The 20,850-nt window shown below is 42.2% G+C and overlaps 1 protein-coding gene across 1 annotated transcript; it reads left to right on the top strand.

Moving 5' to 3' along the window:
* Window positions 1-19,884: 19,884 nt before the first annotated feature.
* On the top strand, window positions 19,885-20,820 carry LOC306761371 (odorant receptor 131-2-like; the record flags this gene model as incomplete). Its single annotated transcript, XM_079247495.1, has 1 exon — window positions 19,885-20,820. The coding sequence occupies one exon, from the start codon at window positions 19,885-19,887 to the stop codon at window positions 20,818-20,820; it is 936 nt and encodes a 311-aa protein (XP_079103621.1).
* Window positions 20,821-20,850: the final 30 nt, after the last annotated feature.

Below are 20,850 nucleotides of genomic sequence, written 5' to 3'. Positions count from 1 at the left end.
GACTAGAGTCCAGAACAGAAGCTTGAGACCAGACCAGAGTCCAGACAAGAGACCAGACCAGAGACCAGACCAGAGAGCAAACCAGAGGGTAGAGACCAGACCAGAGGCTTGAGACCAGACCAGAGTCCAGACCAGGGTCCATACCAGAGTCCAAACCAGAGGGTAGAGACCAGACCATAGTCCAGACCAGATGCTTGAGACCAGACCAGAGACCAGACCAGAGTCCAGACTAGAGTCCAGACCAGGGTCCAGACCAGAGTCCAAACCAGAGGGTAGAGACCAGACCATAGTCCAGACCAGATGCTTGAGACCAGACCAGAGACCAGACCAGAGTCCAGACCAGGGTCCATACCAGAGTCCAAACCAGAGGGTAGAGACCAGACCAGAGTCCAGACCAGATGCTTGAGACCAGACCAGAGACCAGACCAGAGTCCAGACTAGAGTCCAGATCAGAGGCTCTAGTCCAGACCAGAGACCAGACCAGAGTTTAGACTCCAGACCTGAGGCTTGATTCCAGACCAGAGACCACACCAGAGACTAGACCAGAGTCCAAACCAGAAGGTAAAGACCAGACCAGAGTCCAGAACAGAGACCAGACCAGAGTCCAGACCAGAGTCCAGACCAGAATCCAGACCAGAGTCCAGACCAGAGTCTAGAGTCCAGACCAGAGTCCAGACCAGAAGCTTTTTTTGTTTAGTTTTGTTTTAACCTGTTGTCGTGGAATTTATCCGATGAGAAATAAATCTATAAATCAACTGTTTTCTGTTCAGATTTATTGATCATGTACAGATGTTGCGAGCAAGAGGTCTCGAGAGCTCTGCCCCGCTCAGAGTGTTATAGCGTTCTTTAAACAACCTTTGCCTGGCAGCACTAGTCAAAATAACTCCCAGCTTGAAGATAACAACAGTCAGAGCTGAAACAGGCCTTGAACAGAACACTTGGTTTTATGCATGAATCTAATAAAGCAAGCTTACTGAACTACTCTAACTATGCAGAATATATAACTTGCACTACATAAAAGAAGCTTAATAAATGAGTAACATCTTAAAATAGGATTCCACCACACCTGTCCTGTCCAGCATCTCAGCATACAGAACAGCAATCTGCGTGCCATATTTTTGCCAGACAGATTTGCTCTGTCAAGGGAGACATCTCATGTATATAGCTGCCCTTGATAATCTGAATATTTTTATTATTATGATGATTATTTTATTTTGTTTATTTATTATTATTTTTTTTTTCCTTTTATCATTTTGCAATCATCATCAGTCTTGATACGGCCGAGCTGGACCTGGCAGGGGAAGAGGAAAAAAGAGGAAATGAAAGGAGGAAAAGAGAGAGAGAAAAGAAAGGCGTGTCTAAGCTGCTCAAGTTACAGTATTTGCAAAACAATATAAAGTACTGAAAAAATACAACAAGACATAAGTAGGATAGTGACAATATTCAAAAACAGACAAAAAATGTGCAATGAAAGTAAAAAAAAAAGTAAATTAATTTATAAAATAACAATTACAATACCAACCGTTATCAAAAATACCTACAGAGAGTCATCAGCAACATTTAGTAGGAAGCAGATGGGAAGATGAGCGCTTTGTGGGCGTGCACGTGTGAGTGTTCAACCTGTGATCATGCAATCAAAGATCAGCTGAGTGCTTGTAGGGGAGCACGACCACGACCCGAGGTGTAGGGGAGGAAACCAAGGCCCCCAGGGCCCGGCAAGCCCACCGCGCACAGAGCCCGGGCAGGCAAAGCAGAGAGAGCCTCCGTCCGCCGAGCCTAGAGCAGTGGAAGCCTCCAGGCAGGCGCCACCCGGCGCCACGAGGCCAACAGAGCTCCAAGCCGGCCAGGCGAGTAGCGCTCAAAGCAATGACCCGCCCAGACCCCCGGCCCAAGAGCCGCCCCGCCCCGAGGACCCCAGGGCCGCCAAGGTCCCAGCCCCCAGTCCTACTAAGTGATGTGATTAATTAGCAGGGTCCAGGGAGAGCGAGCATTGGCCGATTCATTTTTGATGGAAGCAGATGTGATCTGGGGACTTATGTGTTCCAACAGGAGATTTTTGTAGTGATTAATACTTAGACTTCTTTTGGACTTCCAGTTTAACAGGACAGTTTTTTTGCTATACATCGGGCCACAAGGATAGTGTGTGTGTTGTTGGGGTCCATGTTGATGTCACTAAGGTCTCCCAGTAAGCAAAGCTTGGGGCATGCAGGAATGCTGCATCTGAGCCATGTTGATAATTCCCCACAAACCTTATTCCAGACATTTTGAACAGGTGCACAGAGCCATAGAGCATGTAAATAATTATCAACTGCATTTCATGTGCACTGTGTGCAGATCTCTGAGTGATTTAGACCCATCTTGAACATTCTTTGTCCTGTGTAATGTGTTCTATGAAGGATTTTGTATTGGATAAGTTGTAGATTTGAACTATCTGTCATATTAAAAGCATTTAGACATATTTGCAGCCAAGAAGGTTGACTGCGACTGATAGATAGGTCTGCCTCCCATTTGGAAGTTGGCAAGGAATTTGAATCATCTATTTTTGACATCGACCTGTATATTTTTGAAAGTAACTTTGGGCTACGAAGTTCCATAAATTCTGCTACTGTGGGAGGAAGTTCCAAGTCTATTTGATGAAGCGGGAATTTCCTAAGTATAATGGATTTGAGTTGCTGATATTCTAGAAATCTGCTACTATTAATTCCATATTGTGATGATAGAGTGTCAAAAGATAAAATTCTTCTGTTATGGATAATATGCTCTAAATAATTAATTCCTTTATTAATCCATTGTTTAAAGTTGACCATATTTTTCTTTAGAAGAATGTCAGGGTTGTTCCAGATAGGTGTGAGTTTACATGGGATTATTGATGAATTGATTTTTTTAAGAACTTCCCACCAAGCTGTCAGAGAGGTGCTAATGTTGACGCTTTTGAAGCACTTTAACTTTTTTACACTGAAGCTGAAGAATGGAAGATTAGAGATTTCCACATTGTCACAGAATGTTTGTTCTAAGTCTTTCCATGGTTCATCTAATGGACTCGGTTTAAGCCATTTTAAGATATATTGCAGCCTATTTGCTAAGAAATAATGTTGAAAGTTAGGCAAGTCTAAGCCTCCCCGATCTTTAGGTTTTTGTAATGTTTTTAAACTAATCCGGGGTGGTTTATTCTTCCAGAGAAATTGGGAAGTGTATGATTCTAGTGATTTGAACCAGGTGGAGGGAGGTTTCATAGGAATCATGGAGAACAGGTAGTTGATTTTGGGTAGAACCATCATTTTTATCGTAGCAACTCTCCCCATAAGTGAAATGGGAAGTGACTTCCAGCGAGTGAGATCATCTTCTATTGTCTTAAGAAGGTTAGTGTAATTACATTTTATCAGTTCTGAGAGCCTGGGGGGAATATTTATGCCTAAGTATCCAATGTTACCTGATTGTAAATTAATGTTGGATGGATTTCTAAACCTACAGTTAATTGGTAGGACTGTGCTCTTAGACCAATTAATAGAGTAGTCAGATAGTGATGAGAATTTATTAATTAGTGAGATTGTTTCAGATAATAACGTTTGTGAGTTTTGGAGGAATAGTAAAATATCATCGGCATAAAGGCTTATTTTATGAATTATATTTTTGGACTGGATGCCCTTTATAATTTTATTCTGTCGAATTGCAGCAGCTAGTGGTTCAATAAATACAGCAAAAAGTGAGGGAGAGAGTGGACAACCTTGTCTGGTGCCCCTTTGAAGATTAAAACTTGGAGAGGTTTGATCGTTTGTCCTGACTCTCGCATTAGGGGAGCTGTAGAAGATTTTGATCCAGTCAAGAAAGGAAGGTCCAAAGCCAAATCTATTTAAAGTAGCTAATAAGAATTTCCAATTTACTCTATCAAAGGCCTTCTCTGCATCCAGAGAAACTATAGTTGTTTCCAGGTTATTGATGGTATCTATTATATTGATTAGCCTGCGCATGTTAACAGAGGAATATCTGCCTTTTATAAAGCCTGTCTGATCAGGGTGTATAATAAGTGGAGTTACTTTCTCTAACCTTGCAGCTAAAGCTTTGCAGATTATTTTAAGGTCTGCATTTATCAGTAATATGGGTCTGTAGCTAGATGGTAGTGTGGAGTCTTTGCCTGGTTTTAACAGTACAATTATGCTGGCAGAATTCATGTTTTGGGGTAAGTAGCCATTTTCCTTTATTTGTGTCACCATTTTGAAAAACGTAGGGGCCAGTGTTGTCCAGAATACTTGATAGAACTCTGCTGGGAAGCCATCCGGTCCTAGGGCTTTTTACATGGCATATATTTGAGGGCTTCATGTAGCTCCTCTGCTGTAAGGGGGGAATCTAAGGCTGCAACGTGTTCCTGCTGTAGTCCTGGGAGGTCTATATTATTAAGAAACTGATTTATGTCATTATCTGATGGATCTAATCAGGATGTATACAGATTTTTATAGAAGTCTCTAAAAATGTTATTTATTGTGTCAGGGTCATGTAAGATATTACCTGCTGGATCTTTAACAGATGAAATAGTTGCTCTTTCTTTGTTTGTTTTTAGTTGATTGGCTAAAAATTTTCCAGATTTGTTGCTGTGTTCAAACCTCTCCAAGCGTAACCTTTGCAGCAGAAACTCCGTTCTTTCATTGATTATTTTGTTTAATTCAAGTTTTGCCTTCCTTATTTGATTCAACGTTTGTTCATTTGGTAAAGCACTGTAGGCATCCTCTAATGATTTCATTCTTAATTCTACTTCTGATATTTTTGAGTTATCCTTCTTTTTTTTATATGATGCAAAATAGATCATTTTTCCTCTCATTACCGCCTTACCTGCTTCCCACAGAACACATGCTGAAACTCCTGGTTTATCATTATTTTCTAGGTAAACAGCCCATTCTTTTGTGAAATAGCGGATAAAGTCGGGGTCTTTAAGCAGTGCTGTATTGAATCTCCAGCTTTTAGCAGGTGGTGTGATTCTCGTATTTCTTACAGTGAAGGAAACTGGTGCATGATCGCTGACTGTAATGGGCTGGATCTGGGTTTCTGAAATCATACACACCAACGAGCTGCTAACCAGGAAATAATCTAGCCTAGAATATGAGTGGTGAACTGAGGAAAAACAAGTGTATTCCTTGATGTTAGGATGAAAAGACCGCCATATATCGCAAAGACCAAGTTCCTCCATATATTGTTTAACAGTGTTTGTAGACTGCCAATTTCTATTGTTTTCTGAATTATTCATCCTGTCTACGGGACCCATTACCACATTAAAATCTCCTCCTATGATAAGTGTGCTGTCTGAGTGTTCTGAGACAGTTTTAAAAAAGGAATGAAAGAAGGAGGAATCATCCACATTTGGCCCATATATGTTAGCTAAGCATAACTTCATATTTTGAATAGTTAATGTCACTATAATAAATCTTCCCTCTGGATCTGTGGTTCTGTTGGTTTCTGTGAATGTCACTTTTCTATTTATCAAAATGGCAACTCCTCTCTGTCTGGAGTTATAGCAGGCGGAGTAAACATGAGGAAACTGGGATGTAGAGAGAGCGTCCACTGAAGTATTTGTCATATGAATCTCCTGTAAGAACACAATGTCTGCCTGTAGATCATTTAGCCTGTTAAAGATTTTTAGTCTCTTCTCTCTGGTCCCAGCTCTGTGTGATAAACCTAAGTACTGTCATGCTTGTGGTGACAGGGTAGGTGTTAGATGCTTCCACTTGATGTGAATAAGTGTGTGCGCAGGTGTAAGTATGTATGCCTTGTGTTGTATGACTGTATTGAATGTTACTAAATATGTTTGAAATAATAACAGTGAGAGTGTTGGGTTATGTATGTAAGTGTTATGAAATGAACTGTGTAGTTTTGCATCTGTGTTATTTAGTTCTGTGAGGTGGCAGCTAGAAAAGAAAGAAAGAAGAGAGTATGGAAGGAGAGAGAAAAAGATGAGCCAGAAGTTGACCAAAAGAGGAAAGTGGGTGAAAAGGAAAAACAAACCCATAAGGAGATCTGTTTTGTGAAAGAGACTGGCAGTGTTGTTAACTATTGTGAGCAAACATTAAACTCTGATTTAAACCCAGTGAGACTTATTAGCCTGAATATCACCAGTGCAAAGCGTGTAGAGTGTGGATACATATCTGAGGTTAGTAGAGCCAGGGAGTGGTGTTATGGTCACGATGTAGCTGGCCATTGACATAGAGCTTGTCCACCGAGATGACCGCGCGGGCTCCTCCGTCCAGGAATTTCCTCCTGATGGGGAACAAGATCTTACGACACTCCAGGATCTCTCTGGGGAACTGATCGCTCATGTTCTTCTTTTTCTTTGTGTAGCACGAATTTAGCAACTATTGGTCTTGGTCTGCCCTCCGATGTTTTTCTTCCCATGCGATGAACACGGTGAAAGGAGACGGCTTTTACCTTTTCCTCTGGAAGCTTCAGGTTAGATCGGATGAATTCTTTCATGGTTACCTCTGCGTCCTCCTCTGGCTGCTCAGCGAGCCCTGAAATAACTAAGTTATCTCTCATGCTACGGGCCTGGATATCTAAGACTAATTCTTTCATTTTTTTATTTTCCTCCGGTAGTCGGCATACTCCATCCGTGAGAGTCTTAACAGAGTCTCTAAGTGCTTTGTTCTCCGTAGCTGAAGCTTCTACCTGCTGCTGGCTGTATTCTAGACTGTGCTTTAACGACTGGAACTCCCGGTGTAGAACTTCCAGCAGGGAAAGCCTGGCGTCTAGGCTGGATAACTTCCCATCGATGGAGATTAGGATATACTTTGTAACACTACCTGTTGGAGAACCTGGCGAGGTTACTTCGGGGGAATCCGCTGGGCGAACTCTTTTGGAGGTGGGACCGGTTTTGGACGCCGTCGCCGCGGTGTTGCTGGTTTTCCCCATTACGATTTGCTGGAAGCTTTCTTCGATTACCTCTATCGGGCTGGTGAGATCTTCTTCGTTGTTATCCAGAGTGACCAGGTTGGTGTGATTGGAGTTTTTAACTGTTTTAAATTATTCGTTTAATTTCTTACCGTTAGCCTGGTAATAAAGGTTTTGTTTACTTCAGTAGCGCGCCATGTTGATCCTGCCAAATCTCGCTGCGTCTCGCCTTCTGTTCAGGACTTCCCAGACCAGAAGCTTGAGACTAGACCATAGTCTAGATCAGAGACCAGTACAGAGTCCAGACAAGAGTCCAGATCAGAGTCCAGACCAGAGTCCACACCAGAAGCTTGAGACCAAACCATAGTTCAAATCAGAGACCAGACCAGAGACCAGACCAGAGTGTAGACCAGAGGCTTGAAACCAGATCAGAGTCCAGACCAGAGACCAGACCAGAGTCCAGACCAGAGTGTAGACCAGAGGCTTGAAACCAGATCAGAGTCCAGACCAGAGACCAGACCAGAGACTAGAGTCCAGACCAGAGGGTAGAGACCAGACCAGAGTCCAGAACAGAGTCCAGACCAGAGTCCAGACTAAACATGGAGAAGCAGCATTTTGCTGTTATGCTGCAAACAAGTGGAACAATCTGAGAGTGAGATGAAACTCTCACCACATGGAGACACTTTTAAATCCAGGTTAAAAACATCTCTTTTCTCATGGGCCTGCATGACATCTGCACAGTAACTTATGATTAATTCTGCTTTTAATTATTTTAATATAATTTATTATTTTTTTGTGATTTTGCTTTTTGTGTTGTCTTTTGTGCTTTTTGTTTTTACACAATCTGTGACCTTTTAATGTGTCATGTGAAGCACTTTAAATGGTCTTGTACATGGAAAGGTTCTGTACAGATAAACTTTCCTGCCATGTGATGCATCATGTGATCGGGTTTCCAGGAAGGGGAGGTGGGTATAAATCAGCCTGTCAGACCGGCTGCAGACACACGAAGTGGTGGAAGTGTTACATGTTAACATGTAGGTGAGATCAGTAACATGATGTCTTCCACGCTGGTGGATCTAAGCAGTTTACAAGTCCAGGTTCTAGTTTCCTGTGACTGAGCTGAGCTTTGGATGCAGATGAAACAGCTGTCGGCAGGTAAACTGGAGCGCGTGTCTGCAGATGTGTAGGGGAACTGTATGTTGTATGTGTGTGTGAGATGTCCAGTCCCACTCAGTCTGCCAGCAATGCCACCATCCAGCTGGTTTTACTGGAGAGAGTGATCTACTGCAGTCTGACCACACTCCCCTGCTGCATCTTCCTCTTCATTAATGGGACCATGTTGTTCACTCTGAGGAGTTGTTGGGGAAAATTGTTATGAGTTTGGTTTGTATTAAGTATTAGACATATATGCATTGATTTGCTGTGATCCTGCTGTGTTTTGTGTCTATGCACAAAGCTTTCTTTAAGTCATATGATCCTTGTCTGGAATGTGCAGACAAAGTCTGAGACAGGAAGAGTTTCATGCAGGGCATCGGGTTTTGTCAACTGCTTGGTTGACCAGTTGTCTAAAGGTTAGAGGTTAAAGGTAATAAAGTAATATAGTGAGTGATTGATGCTTAGTGAGTTCAGTTTAGTCTTAAATAAGAGATAATGATTGTTTCATATGGTGTGCCCAGCAACTAGGAGGAGTTAAGCATGGTTTATAATTGGGTGTTACTTCAGCATCTGCAGAGAGAGTTCTCTCTCCAAGCTCCAGCGTGTGCTTGTATTAGTTTATAATAAAATGTTCATTGTAAGAAGACAGTTGACTCTTAGATGTATTACAACTTCTCAAGACCAGAGTATTTTCCACCACAGTTTTTGGGGGCTCGTCTCGGGATCCTGCGTCAGTCCGCCCAGGTTGGTGATAGACTGGTTGGCCACCTGAATCCACAGATTCATCCTAAGAACCTCAATTAGAGTATTTCAGAGGACAGGACGTCTTTCTCCCACCCGTGGTCGACTACGCCAGGACTCCTTCTGAACCAGTGTGAAAAGACAATGGTGAGAAGTGTTATTCTAAATTTATATTAATTTTCAGACTCAAACTGGAGTCAAACATTACTAGAAATTTATCACAAATTAATAATCAATATCTTAATTAATAATCACAATATTTGTCTGTTTTGTGGTCAATTGTCTTCATTATTCTCATTGTGACAGGGATTCTCCTCCTCACCTCCTCATCGAAAGAATAACTCAAGGGATAAGAGAATAACTTAAGACGAGATCAGGTTGACGTCATAAATAAAATCCTGTGAGTTTAAGTTAAGTTTAGGTTAAAGTTTAAGTTAAAAATCGTGAGTAACAAGACCAAGTCGTAAGTGCTGTGAGCTAGACGTAGCAAGACCAGACCAGTAAATCTTGTGAGTTACAAGACCGAGACCAGTAAATTAGTCAGTAAGTCCTGTGAGCTCGAGAAGCAAGACCAGGCCAACCTTGAGTTAGAAAACTGAGAGGAAAGCCATCTTGAGTGAGGAGGAACAGAGAAGAAACTGTGTGGGCTGGTTTCTGGAGACATTGAGAGTTTTGCCTGATAATTCTACAAAGGTGTGGGATTGACCCTCTGTGTACATCCGCTGCAAACAGAACTAGTTCCTTTGCAGTAGGAGGTTGATGTACAGCACCATTAAGAAGTTGAAATCTCTGTCTTCATGTGAGGGGAAACTGGGGTGGTTGTGTAAAATTTCCTGTGTTAAACTTGATTGGACTGATTGTGTGGAGAATTAAAACCACGTCTTGTGAAGCCACACCGGACTCTCGCAGGAGAGCCTAGAAGCTTGTGTGGGGGTAGACAAACGTGGGGGCACGACCCATTCACATGCATTCATCCAACTGTTGAAGTGAATTGTTTGTGTAAAATCTAATTTACTGCAGTAAGAAAAAAAAAAAAAAAAAAGAAAAAAAAACAACAACAAAAAATGTATGAGAGAGTTTCAGATATGAAGGAGGCCCAGAGAGGGAAGTGAGAAAAAAGTGTTCATTAAAGGCCTTCTGCTCACTGAAGGAGATGATGTCATAGCACGTTAGGCAGAAACAAACATATAAATCCTGTGTAAAATAGCTGCTTGTGCTTTTCTTCCTAAAGCTTTTATAAGAGCATAAAAGCCACTCCCTGTATGAATGTGGAAACCTTTTCCTAAGGAAAAGCATTCTCTATTATCACCTGAGAACATTTTAAAGAGCAACAACATATTAAGAATGAAAAATCTGAAATGTGAGAGATTTGATTTATAGTATTAGGAACTTATTATGTTAAATTACTGTACATTGTGTAGGCAATAAGCTTAGGTTTCTGTCTGTTCCCTTTCAGACATTCATAAGGTGATTTTTATTCCTTTACTACTGCAATTATAAATTTATGCCTAGCATGTCTAAATAAATCTAGATAAACTGGAAATAAATAATGCAGCTGAAGGATGCTGAAAATAAGCATAATGTTAGGAAAAAAAGAAAATTCTTGACCTTAAAATAGGAATGGTGAACCAACGTGCTAGAGTAAATTTCCCTTGCAATAAGTTCACTTTAGCTAAATGTGAGCTAACGGCGAGAAGAGAAGTTCTCAGAACAAGTGTATCTTCTTAGCAAGATCATGTTCAGCTTTCCCAGGAGAGAACTGAGTTATGAATCCACTGATAATATAGTCTCTCACACACACAATTACAATGTAATATTCAAGTTACATGATGTTCACAGCACAGAACATGGTCCACATAATATGTTTGCCACAGGATTCAGAAGAAAACTATTATAATTATGAGGCTATGATCTTTATTTTCCCCTTACTGGAGAAGAAAATACACCACATGACCAAATGGTTCAGTCTCAAAAGCTCGTCTGCTGTATGGTGTTGGACACATTGCAGCGTTCCCTTCTAAACCCTTGTCAGCATGCAGCTTGGTCCACAGGGACCTCAAATGTCTATCTTGCCTGAAGGGGATTCAGAGGAGGGGCTGGGGGAGAGTGAGTTCTTGATCCGGGTCACTGCAGGGTTCTGGGTGTCACGCGTGGTCAGTCAGGAGACTGGAGCAGAAACGGTCCCTACAACCTAAAGCATCATTCCACCTCCCTTCTGTGTCAGCTCTGAGTCCTGGAGCAGAACCTGATATGCAGATGTGGCTGCATGGACCCGGCCGCTGCTGATGGGGCCTGGGGATCCCAGAACCAGAGGGTCTGGCAGAGCCCTGTTGGTTGTGACTGTGAACAGTGTGGATATGGCTCCTATGGTGGACATGTGAGCTGGATTTTCACCTTTGACCTCTGGAGGTGATGGATCCTCCTTGTCCTCAGACTGTGTTTCAGTTGTGGAATTTTCTAGAAGTAAAAGACTAACAATGTGGCCGGCAGGCAGCACAAATCCCACCCCGACTACAGAGTCAGATGATGTTTTCTGGAATGAGCTGCACCCTGATTCTGTCAGAAAGACTGTTCGGTTCACTCAGTTCTCTGTGGAAAACCTGGATCTCCTTCCTTGAACTTTTGCCTACTGTCTGATCCTTTACATGTCACTCTTTGTTATTTACACATATGAACCTGATTTATCTACCAGGAAGTTTTGATGAACATGTGTCGGGCACTTCCTGGCATGAATTTCTGATTGTATGCTGATTGGAGGAGAGCATGGTGGCTGTGGCGCGTCTGACTCCTGAGCAGATCGAGTGATACGAGCTGAATGATTATCCACAAGACCAGGCCAAGAAATGAGGCCCTACAACCAAACATTTACTCACTGTTTCTGCTTAGCTTTATACCACATTTATGAGCATGTATAAAATTTTGCACTCCTGCAGACTTCTGCAACTGAACAATGACACAGACATCTCTGCTCTGCTGCAGGGAAGCTGAACAGTTCATACAGACTAGTCAACTTCTGGCACGCTGTGCCTTATAAAAAAAAAAAAAAAAAAAAAAGTGATGAATACTAAGTTTTTAATGTTTGAGACAGAATAGATGTCAAAAGAGAAAAAATAAGCCGCTATATGACATTAAATAAGAAGGTAGCTTTGTAATTTCCTGACTTCAGCGAATGCAACACAAGTACAACAATCTCCGTATTTTATTTGCTGACAGCTGGTGTTTTATCCCTAATCTGAACTCATTATTTTGAATTAAAGCAGATATGCTCAGCGGTTAAAATACACATCAGATGATTTTTGTTTAAAGAGTAGAACCAACTCTTGCGATGGCTGCCAGTAAACAGACCAGTCTCTTAGTTAACACGCTTAATAAGTAAACAAACAAGTCATTTAAGCCCTGTATGTCCTCAAAATAACATGAATATGAGGCAGATTATTTGTAACAGTATTGATACTTCCAAAGTTAAGCTAACTATGCTAAACCGTTAGCCTTGGCCTTTTCTGTTACACACGTTTGCATTAAAATCATTAAGGAAGAAGTGCTGCTGTGAGTGTGTGCACGTACATGTGTGCGTCGTGTTGTTGTAGATGAAAACAGCTTTACCATCAGTATTAGAAGTTTGTTTCTAAATGCTGCTTTAGTTCAAATGTAGATAGAAAACAAACAGCTTTATTATGACCTGAAGGTCTCTGGCTGTTCAGTACCTGAAGTCCAGCTGTTAAAGATGGGTTTACATCTTGTTGCTTTATGCTTATGCTTATGTTCACAATATATTTGGAATAGAAAGCCAGTCTTATTATGATCTCAGTTTTGTGTGTGTTGCTCCTGAATGGGTCTGTTGGAGTCTAAGAGAGACAAATCAGAGTAAACCATGAGACTAAACTAGACTACATTACTGATTAAATCAACAGTTCTGAATGAGCTTTATTTAATATATGCAGAGATTCTTCAGTGTGGTTCTGCTTCTGTCATTTAGCGGACATGACATAAACAACACGAGCAGTAAATCAGAAAGGAAATTCCAGCATGGATAAGTGTTGGTCAGACTGCTGGGAGTCCAGTTTGACACATGTCCTGCTATGCAGTAGTAGAGGATTTTTTCTGGTTGTTGGTTAAGATGAGACTACCTGATAGGAACTTTGCAATAAGTAATTAAATGAATTTGGTTACTTTGAATGCTTACCTACCAGATAACTGAGTGGCCCTAACTGTTGCTTTGTATTGTTCATGTTTTACTCCATGACTGTTTAGCTTAAACTGACTATCCTCTGCACCCCCCAGGCCTGGCCCCTGACCGACCTCTAGTTGACCCTGACTTGATTTTCCTTTTGATGCTGTTTGCTCTGACTGTGACATGGTGGAGGCTGCAGCTCTCCCGTCTCAGTTCTCGTTACTTGAGCTTACTCTTTAGCTGAAAACGAGTCCATGTTTTGGCGCTCTCTTATGAATGACTTTCTGGATGCCATTTTCCTGAATGTTTTCCTCCCACAGGTTGCAGACGGGGAAATTTCCTTCTGGCTCTCTTTTCAGATCTTCCTTGGACCAAAAGTACTTTTTCTGGTTCTGATGCGCATGCGTAACATGGAAACATGGGCCTTTTTGTGATTCTTTTTGCAGGACCCTCACCCAAGTGGGCATGGTTCCTTCCAAGACTGCCTGTTCAGACACAGCTCTGTGTGAAAGTAATGTTTTAACATATTGTCGTAACCTCATAAGAACCCTTTTCAGGCATTTGCACACAGGTGAAAGCTGCCCTTCATGGATCAGCATCTACGCAGCTCTATTCACTTCAGCCTGGAGATTTTGTCCTGATAAGAAGCTTTAAACATCAGCGCTGGAACCAACATCGATGGTTTAGGCCATTTCAGGTTTTCCTGACGACCCAGACAGCGGTAAAGGTCGCAGAGTGAGCTGCTTGGCACTACAGATTGCTTGAACCTCCTGAAGCTCTTCAGTCTGAAATTACAGAAGAATAATGCACCACCCAACAAAGGGCAGAATAATCCCTGTGGTTGCGTGGGTAAGTGAGATAGTCTACTCTCACGCCTGAAGACCAGCCTTCGCTCTCAAGCAAGATCAGTGTGAGGTGAAAAAAAGCGCTCCACTGCCACTGTGATATGCCAAGTCCCACCAGAACGCCAACAGTGTCTTCACTGCACCTCTGTCACCCCCTAAGAGGAATGATTTGTTTCCACTTTTCTTACATTTATTGTTAGACTCAGATTTTGAAGCTGAAGCAAATGGCTCCTCACTATTGTAATTTCTGAAAGATTCTTTAAAACCTGATAGGCATGAGGCTCCTGATGTTTTGAGAATGTTGTCTTCTGTATGTATTTTTGCGTTCTGATAACAATTTCTCTTCTTATTGTTGGTCCTGTAGGACCAAGAGGAGGGAGAGTGTTGGGGAAAATTGTTATGAGTTTGGTTTGTATTAAGTATTAGACATATATGCATTGATTTGCTGTGATCCTGCTGTGTTTTGTGTCTATGCACAAAGCTTTCTTTAAGTCATATGATCCTTGTCTGGAATGTGCAGACAAAGTCTGAGACAGGAAGAGTTTCATGCAGGGCATCGGGTTTTGTCAACTGCTTGGTTGACCAGTTGTCTAAAGGTTAGAGGTTAAAGGTAATAAAGTAATATAGTGAGTGATTGATGCTTAGTGAGTTCAGTTTAGTCTTAAATAAGAGATAATGATTGTTTCATATGGTGTGCCCAGCAACTAGGAGGAGTTAAGCATGGTTTATAATTGGGTGTTACTTCAGCATCTGCAGAGAGAGTTCTCTCTCCAAGCTCCAGCGTGTGCTTGTATTAGTTTATAATAAAATGTTCATTGTAAGAAGACAGTTGACTCTTAGATGTATTACAACTTCTCAAGACCAGAGTATTTTCCACCACAGAGTAAAGCCGTGTTCTGTGAGACGTGTCGCTACGTCCTGCTGTACAGCCTGCTGCTGGTGGACACCATCCACCTGTCTCTGAGTCATTTACTCTACTTGCTGTCCATCTTCAGGGTCATACTGACGTATCCTCTGTGTGGCGTCCTCTTCATGCTCGGGACTCTGGTCAATGAGGTGTCTCCGCTCATGCTGGTGTTGATGTCTGCAGAGAGATGTGTAGCCGTGTGTTTCCCTCTGAGGCACGCCTCCGTGGTGACCGTCAGAAGCACGGCCGTGTCCGTGGTCCTGGTTTGGTTTGTTTGTTTACTGAATGTTCTGGCTCGGGTTCTGGTTCTGTTAGAATTTCCCTTTAACGAGCTGGAAACGCTGCAGATGAAAACCTTTTGTAGCACGATAGCCATGATGCTCACGCCTCGGATCTCTGACTACGACCGAGCCTGTTCTTCAGTTCTGTTCCTCTTTGCTGGGCTGCTGATCATTTCTTCCTTTGTGATTGTGATTATAGCAGCAAGATCGGCCTCCACAGACAGAACATCAGCTACTAAAGCTCGTAACACGGTGCTGCTGCATCTGGTCCAGCTGTGCTTCAGCCTGTCCTCAACTGTGCATAACCCTCTACTTTACGCCATCTTTAAAGTCATTCCCCTCAGTGTGTTTCCGCACATCCAGAATGTCTTTTATTTGTTTATTATGATCACTCCCAGATGTCTGAGCTCCCTGATCTACGGCCTCAGAGATCAGACCATCCGACCTGTCCTCATGTACAACCTGTGCTGTCGGATTAAACTTCCAGGTGTCGCACTTAAGGCTAAAGTCTCTCTGTGATGCACCAGCTTGCCTCTTCAGAAAGGAGGTTCAACAAACTGGGTTGAACTCAGACTCAGGAGTTGATCCTGTAAACCCACGCGCAGGAAATAAAGCTGGAAAACGATTGTTTTCTTTGACACTGAAGTGATTAGATTAGAAGAGAATACTGCATGTACTGCATGCATACTGCATTACTCATTGACCTGCGATTGCTTCAACATTCGGCTGAGCTGTTTCCTGTACCTGTCATGATCGCAGCTCCATAGGAACCTCTTTTTCCTCATCAAGCTCATCTCCTTTAGCTGAGTTCCCTGATTTACCACCATCTTCACCTGTTCTCCACCCCACTTAAACCATCTCCTGTTTCTGCCTCCCTGCCAGATGGTCAGCAGTACTCACCTTGTTGTATCCAGTGTTTTATCTCGTCCCCAGACTCCTGTCGTTGACCCAGGCACCCCCTCCGATCTCCTTGTGCATGACCCGTCATGCCCATGACCTTTTTTAATTTTGACCCTTGTTTGTTTAATCACTACGCTTTTGGATTGTGGATCTCCACTGCCTTATATCTGGATCCATCAGTAGGAGTAACTCAGCGTAAAACAGGTTTTTTCTGCTATATCTGCTTTCTCTCTGTACAGGCTATCACATCCCTCTGAGCTGGTGTACAGCTTTGAAAATCAAGGGATTTATATATATATATATATATATATATATATATATATATATATATATATATATATATATATATATATATATCAGCCTGTCCTCAACTATATATATATATATATATATATATATATATATATATATATATATATATAGTTGAGGACAGGCTGATATATATATATATATATATATATATATATATATATATAGGGTCCAAATTCAACAATCCACACTTTTTCAGATATCTACAGCTTCATCAGAAACATGTCCCCCCTTCGCTCCGATCTCCATAAACTTTGTGGTTGGAGGAATGCTTAAATGTTCACTCCAAAGGGCCAGTGGCCACTACTTATGATCTCTTTCAAGAATCAACAGACTCTTCTCTGGAGCATATTGAAGAGCAGTGGGAGATGGAACTAGGCTTGAGTCTTTCTCCACCGGAATGGAAGAGAGCAATTGATCGGGTGCATAACTGATCTATATGTATCAGACATGGGCTGCTCCACTTTAACGTGCTGCATAGACTCCACTTTTCCAAAAGCAAGTTCACCAAACTATTTTCACAGTCCCGTGGTACCAGCCCCAAAAGCCCTGCAACAGGGTTAAAGGGACTCCCTTTACGCCACACTGTTGCAATGCTGTTGAAAACCCCCTCCTAAAAGCCCTTCAGTATTGGGCCCGACCAGAACCTGCGACTGAGGGTGCCTGGATCACATCAACACCTCAGATAGTTCCTGTCAGAACCACACTTCTTGCACAACGGCTTATTTTGCTTGGCTGGAAAAAGACAGAAGCACCCTCTCATAGATGTTTGATGATAAACATGTTGGCGCATCTGAAACTGGAACAGCTTAGACACACAACTCAATGCTCTGTTCAAAAGTTTAGCTGTTTTTGGCAGCCATTTTTAATGTACTTTGAGAACAACCATACAAATTAACTGATTAAGTTGACCCTTGATGTTTGATCTGTAATTAATCAATGAACGAACAAACAAATGAATTAATAAATTTTTCTCTTTTTTTTTCTCTTATTCCTCCTCTCCCCCTTTGTCGGTATGGGGTTTGACAACAATGTGTAATCTGACATGCTTTTTTGTTGTTTTTGTTGAAGTTATCTATGTTTAAAAACTCCAATAAAGCATTGAAATATAAAACAAAGTTTTCAGGAAAGTACAGAACCAAACACCACATAAGAGAAAAAGCATTGAAATGGCCCTATATATGAGTGAAACTGAATAAAGAATTAGATTAAAAATTATTTTAAAATTTTCTGCATGTTTGATCATTTTATCTTTCTAAAGCATTTTTCATTCAAAACATTTGTAAGTCAGTGTTTTCCAGGGTCAATCAAAGGGATTTATTATTAGTGATAATATTTAATCAATTAAATGGAAAAGGTTTTGTGTATCAGGCCAGTACCCCCACCCTACCCAACACCCCTCCGCCCCCCCACCACTACCCCCCCACCAGCCTGGTTCCTACATCCGTCTCCAAACCCAGTCCCTCCACCCTCCAATCCCATTTGGCCGAGCTCTAGAAAACCAACTGGCAGGTCGCACCAACTCACACCTCGCAAGCACAAACTGACCTTCCACCTGGAGGTGTGGCAGCCCTGGACACTGGTGTCCAGAGCCACCCCTCCCCAGCCCACCCCAAGAAGTCAACCAGCCCAGAGCCAGTTCCAACCAACCCTGACCCACCAGTGCTAACCATACCACCTTAATGTAACAGGAGAGAGGATGTAGACAATACTAAAATAAAAGATTGAAACATTTACAGTGTTTAATCATTTCTTTACATGTACGATCGCTGCCTTTACTTGTTTTCAGACCGTCTGGCTCAGCATTAGTTCGCCCTTTAAAAAACGCACACCTCAGGGTGGCTCATCTGCTAAAATACACGGAAAACTTATCCCACTTAGTACATCCTGGTTTGCATGGCAACCCACTACACACCATCAGTCAACTTATCTCATGTACAATAATCGGGATCTGACAAACCAGTGCTGAGCACCACGGAGAACAAATCCTTTTTGGGCACGAGCGACCAAGAAAGGAAAAAACACAAAAATTGAATAGTAGTTTGTCACCACGAATTGTGGCCTGAAACACCTCGAGCTGGAGCGGGCTAACTTAAAACAAAAACTAAATCAACAAAAGGACAGCAGGTCATACCAACCCATCCCTTACTGATCCCTCCCCTACTGACCCGACCTTTACCAACTCCTCCCATTGTGACCCGTCCCCTACTGACCCCTCCCACACTGATCTGTCCTGTACTAATGTGCCCTGTATTGACCCACCCCCTACTGATCCCACCCCTACTGACCCGACCTTTACCAACCTCTTCGGTACAGAGCCATCCTCTACTGGCCTGTCTTGTATTGATCCATCCCATTTTGTCCCGAACCAGGGGCCTCATTTCTAAAACTGTCACACAAAACCTGGCGTACACCAATTCTAGTCAATTTCTGGGATTTATAAAAACACGACTTGGTGGTAAAATGTCTGGACCTCCACGCTAACTCTGACCCTGGTGTACGCACAACATCTGGAGAAAGGGGAAACAGCGACACCAAAGGCAGAAAATAAAAACAAAATAATTGTGTGAAATTTGAGACATTTGTTCCAAATCAAATCGAAACTTTCACACAGAATGTTGGACATTCACAGCATTTGCCAAAAAATGATAAGATGCGTATTTGATATCAATAAAATGAAGTGGCAACCTGTCGAAATCGCCCATCAGAAAGGTTTCAGTACAGATTGCTCAGACAATTTCTCCCCAATGTCAGTTTGGTAGCAGTTTGAAACATCTGTTCTTTTCATTCACTACATGGTATGCTTAGCAACACCACAGAAAACCCAAAAACTCCAGTTCCTACATCAAACGTAACCAAGGTGAAAATTGCTCTGAGACCAAGAAACAGGAAGTCCTAGAAACATTTCATCTCAGCCAGACTTGGAAGGGATGGAGACAGACTCACCCTTCAATCAGTTATATCGAAATATGCTAGAAAGTTATGGTGACAAGTAGCATTATTTTTTATGAGGACATCAATTTGTCTGGCCATGTGAACACAACCTGCAGGCCATGACCATGGCGCCATGACACCATGACATCATAAATCACTATAAAACACCTAGATTGACTCTGATCATCATCAAACGTACAGAGTTTCATCAAGATGCCAAATAGATCTTTACGACAGCTTCTGGTCTAGGCCTAAACCCTGCCCACTTAAACAGGAACTGCTTTTTCCCACTGTGGGGTCCTCTTCCTCAGCTCTCAATCTAAACCGGAAGAGCATATAAGGATATTTTTTCAGGTTTTTTATGTAAATATAAATCTCTTAAACACTTCCATAAAGTTTTTATGTTAGATTAAATCTTGTTTATCCTCTAAAATATCTTTCTTTTGTTTGACTTAACTCGGTGAAGTTCACAGCGTTGCTTTGAAGCCTTGGAGACAGAAACGCACTGAAAACTGGAAAACACATTACATCAACCAGCGGTGATCCCAGAACAATGTCATACGTGTTAGATGTCATGTTAACACGTGAAGTCAGAGATTATAAATGACGAGCAAAGCCAAGTGAACCCTGCAGAGCAGCTCTGCCCTCAGAAAATTCCCAGACTGAAACCTGATGTATGATTTAGTTTTTCTTGTGAATCTGGAAGAGTATGTCACACACGAAATGTGGAATCAATTCATTTTAATTTGACATGTTTTAATATTCTGTAGGATGCCGAATCTTTCCGTATCCCTGTCGAACATCTCCATGGAAACGCAGTATCAGGGGTTGCTGGAACGGGTGATGGTTTGTGCTGTGTGTACACTACCATCCTGCGTCTTTCTCTTCATCAACGGAACCATGTTGTTCACTCTGAGGAGTAAAGCAGTGTTTTGTGACACCTGTCGCTACGTTCTGCTCTACAACCTGCTGTTTGCAGACACCTGTCAGCTGGCACAGACACAAGTCCTGTTTCTGATGGCTGTTTGCAGAGTCAGCACATCTTATCCTCTCTGTGCTACCCTCCTCATCTTCACCAACCTCACCACTGTCATCTCTCCCCTCACTCTGGTTGTCATGTCTTCAGAGAGATATGTGGCGGTGTGTTATCCTCTAAGGCACTCCTCCATCATCACCATCAGAAACACTGCCGTGGCTGTTACTGCCTGCTGGACTGTAAGCTTTCTGAACAACTTTGCTAAAGTCTTGATATTTTTACGGTTTCCGTTTAAAAAGATGCCAGCGGAGGAGATCTGTTCTGTCATAGCTGTGCAGCTTGGAACCTTGACCCATCATTACGACACCATCTTTACCTGTGTTGTTTTTGTGTCAGCTGGTTTGGCCATTGTTTTCTCTTACGTAGGTGTTGTGGTGGCAGCCAAGTCAGCCTCTACAGACAAAGCTTCAGCCTGGAAGGCTCGCCAAACTGTGCTGTTGCATCTGGTGCAGCTGGGCCTCTGTCTGACATCAACCGTTTACAACCCTCTGATCACAGCACTGTCCAGAACTTTACCAAGGATCATGTTTGTGTGGGTCCAGGATGCTTTTTATGTCAGTTTTATCATCTTACCCAGATGTTTGAGTTCTCTCATCTATGGGTTAAGAGATCAGACCATCAGACCGGTTCTCATTTACCACCTATGCTGTCGACAGAATCTTAAAGTCTGAGCTGTCAGTCGTTAAAAAGTCCGGTTTTCA

Source organism: Telmatherina bonti, assembly GCF_933228915.1.
Source record: "Telmatherina bonti genome assembly, chromosome: 10".
In the NCBI taxonomy this organism is placed as follows: Eukaryota; Metazoa; Chordata; class Actinopteri; order Atheriniformes; family Telmatherinidae; genus Telmatherina; species Telmatherina bonti.
The sequence above is the reverse complement of the archived record's forward strand: the minus strand, read 5'-3'. Positions and strand labels throughout refer to the sequence as shown.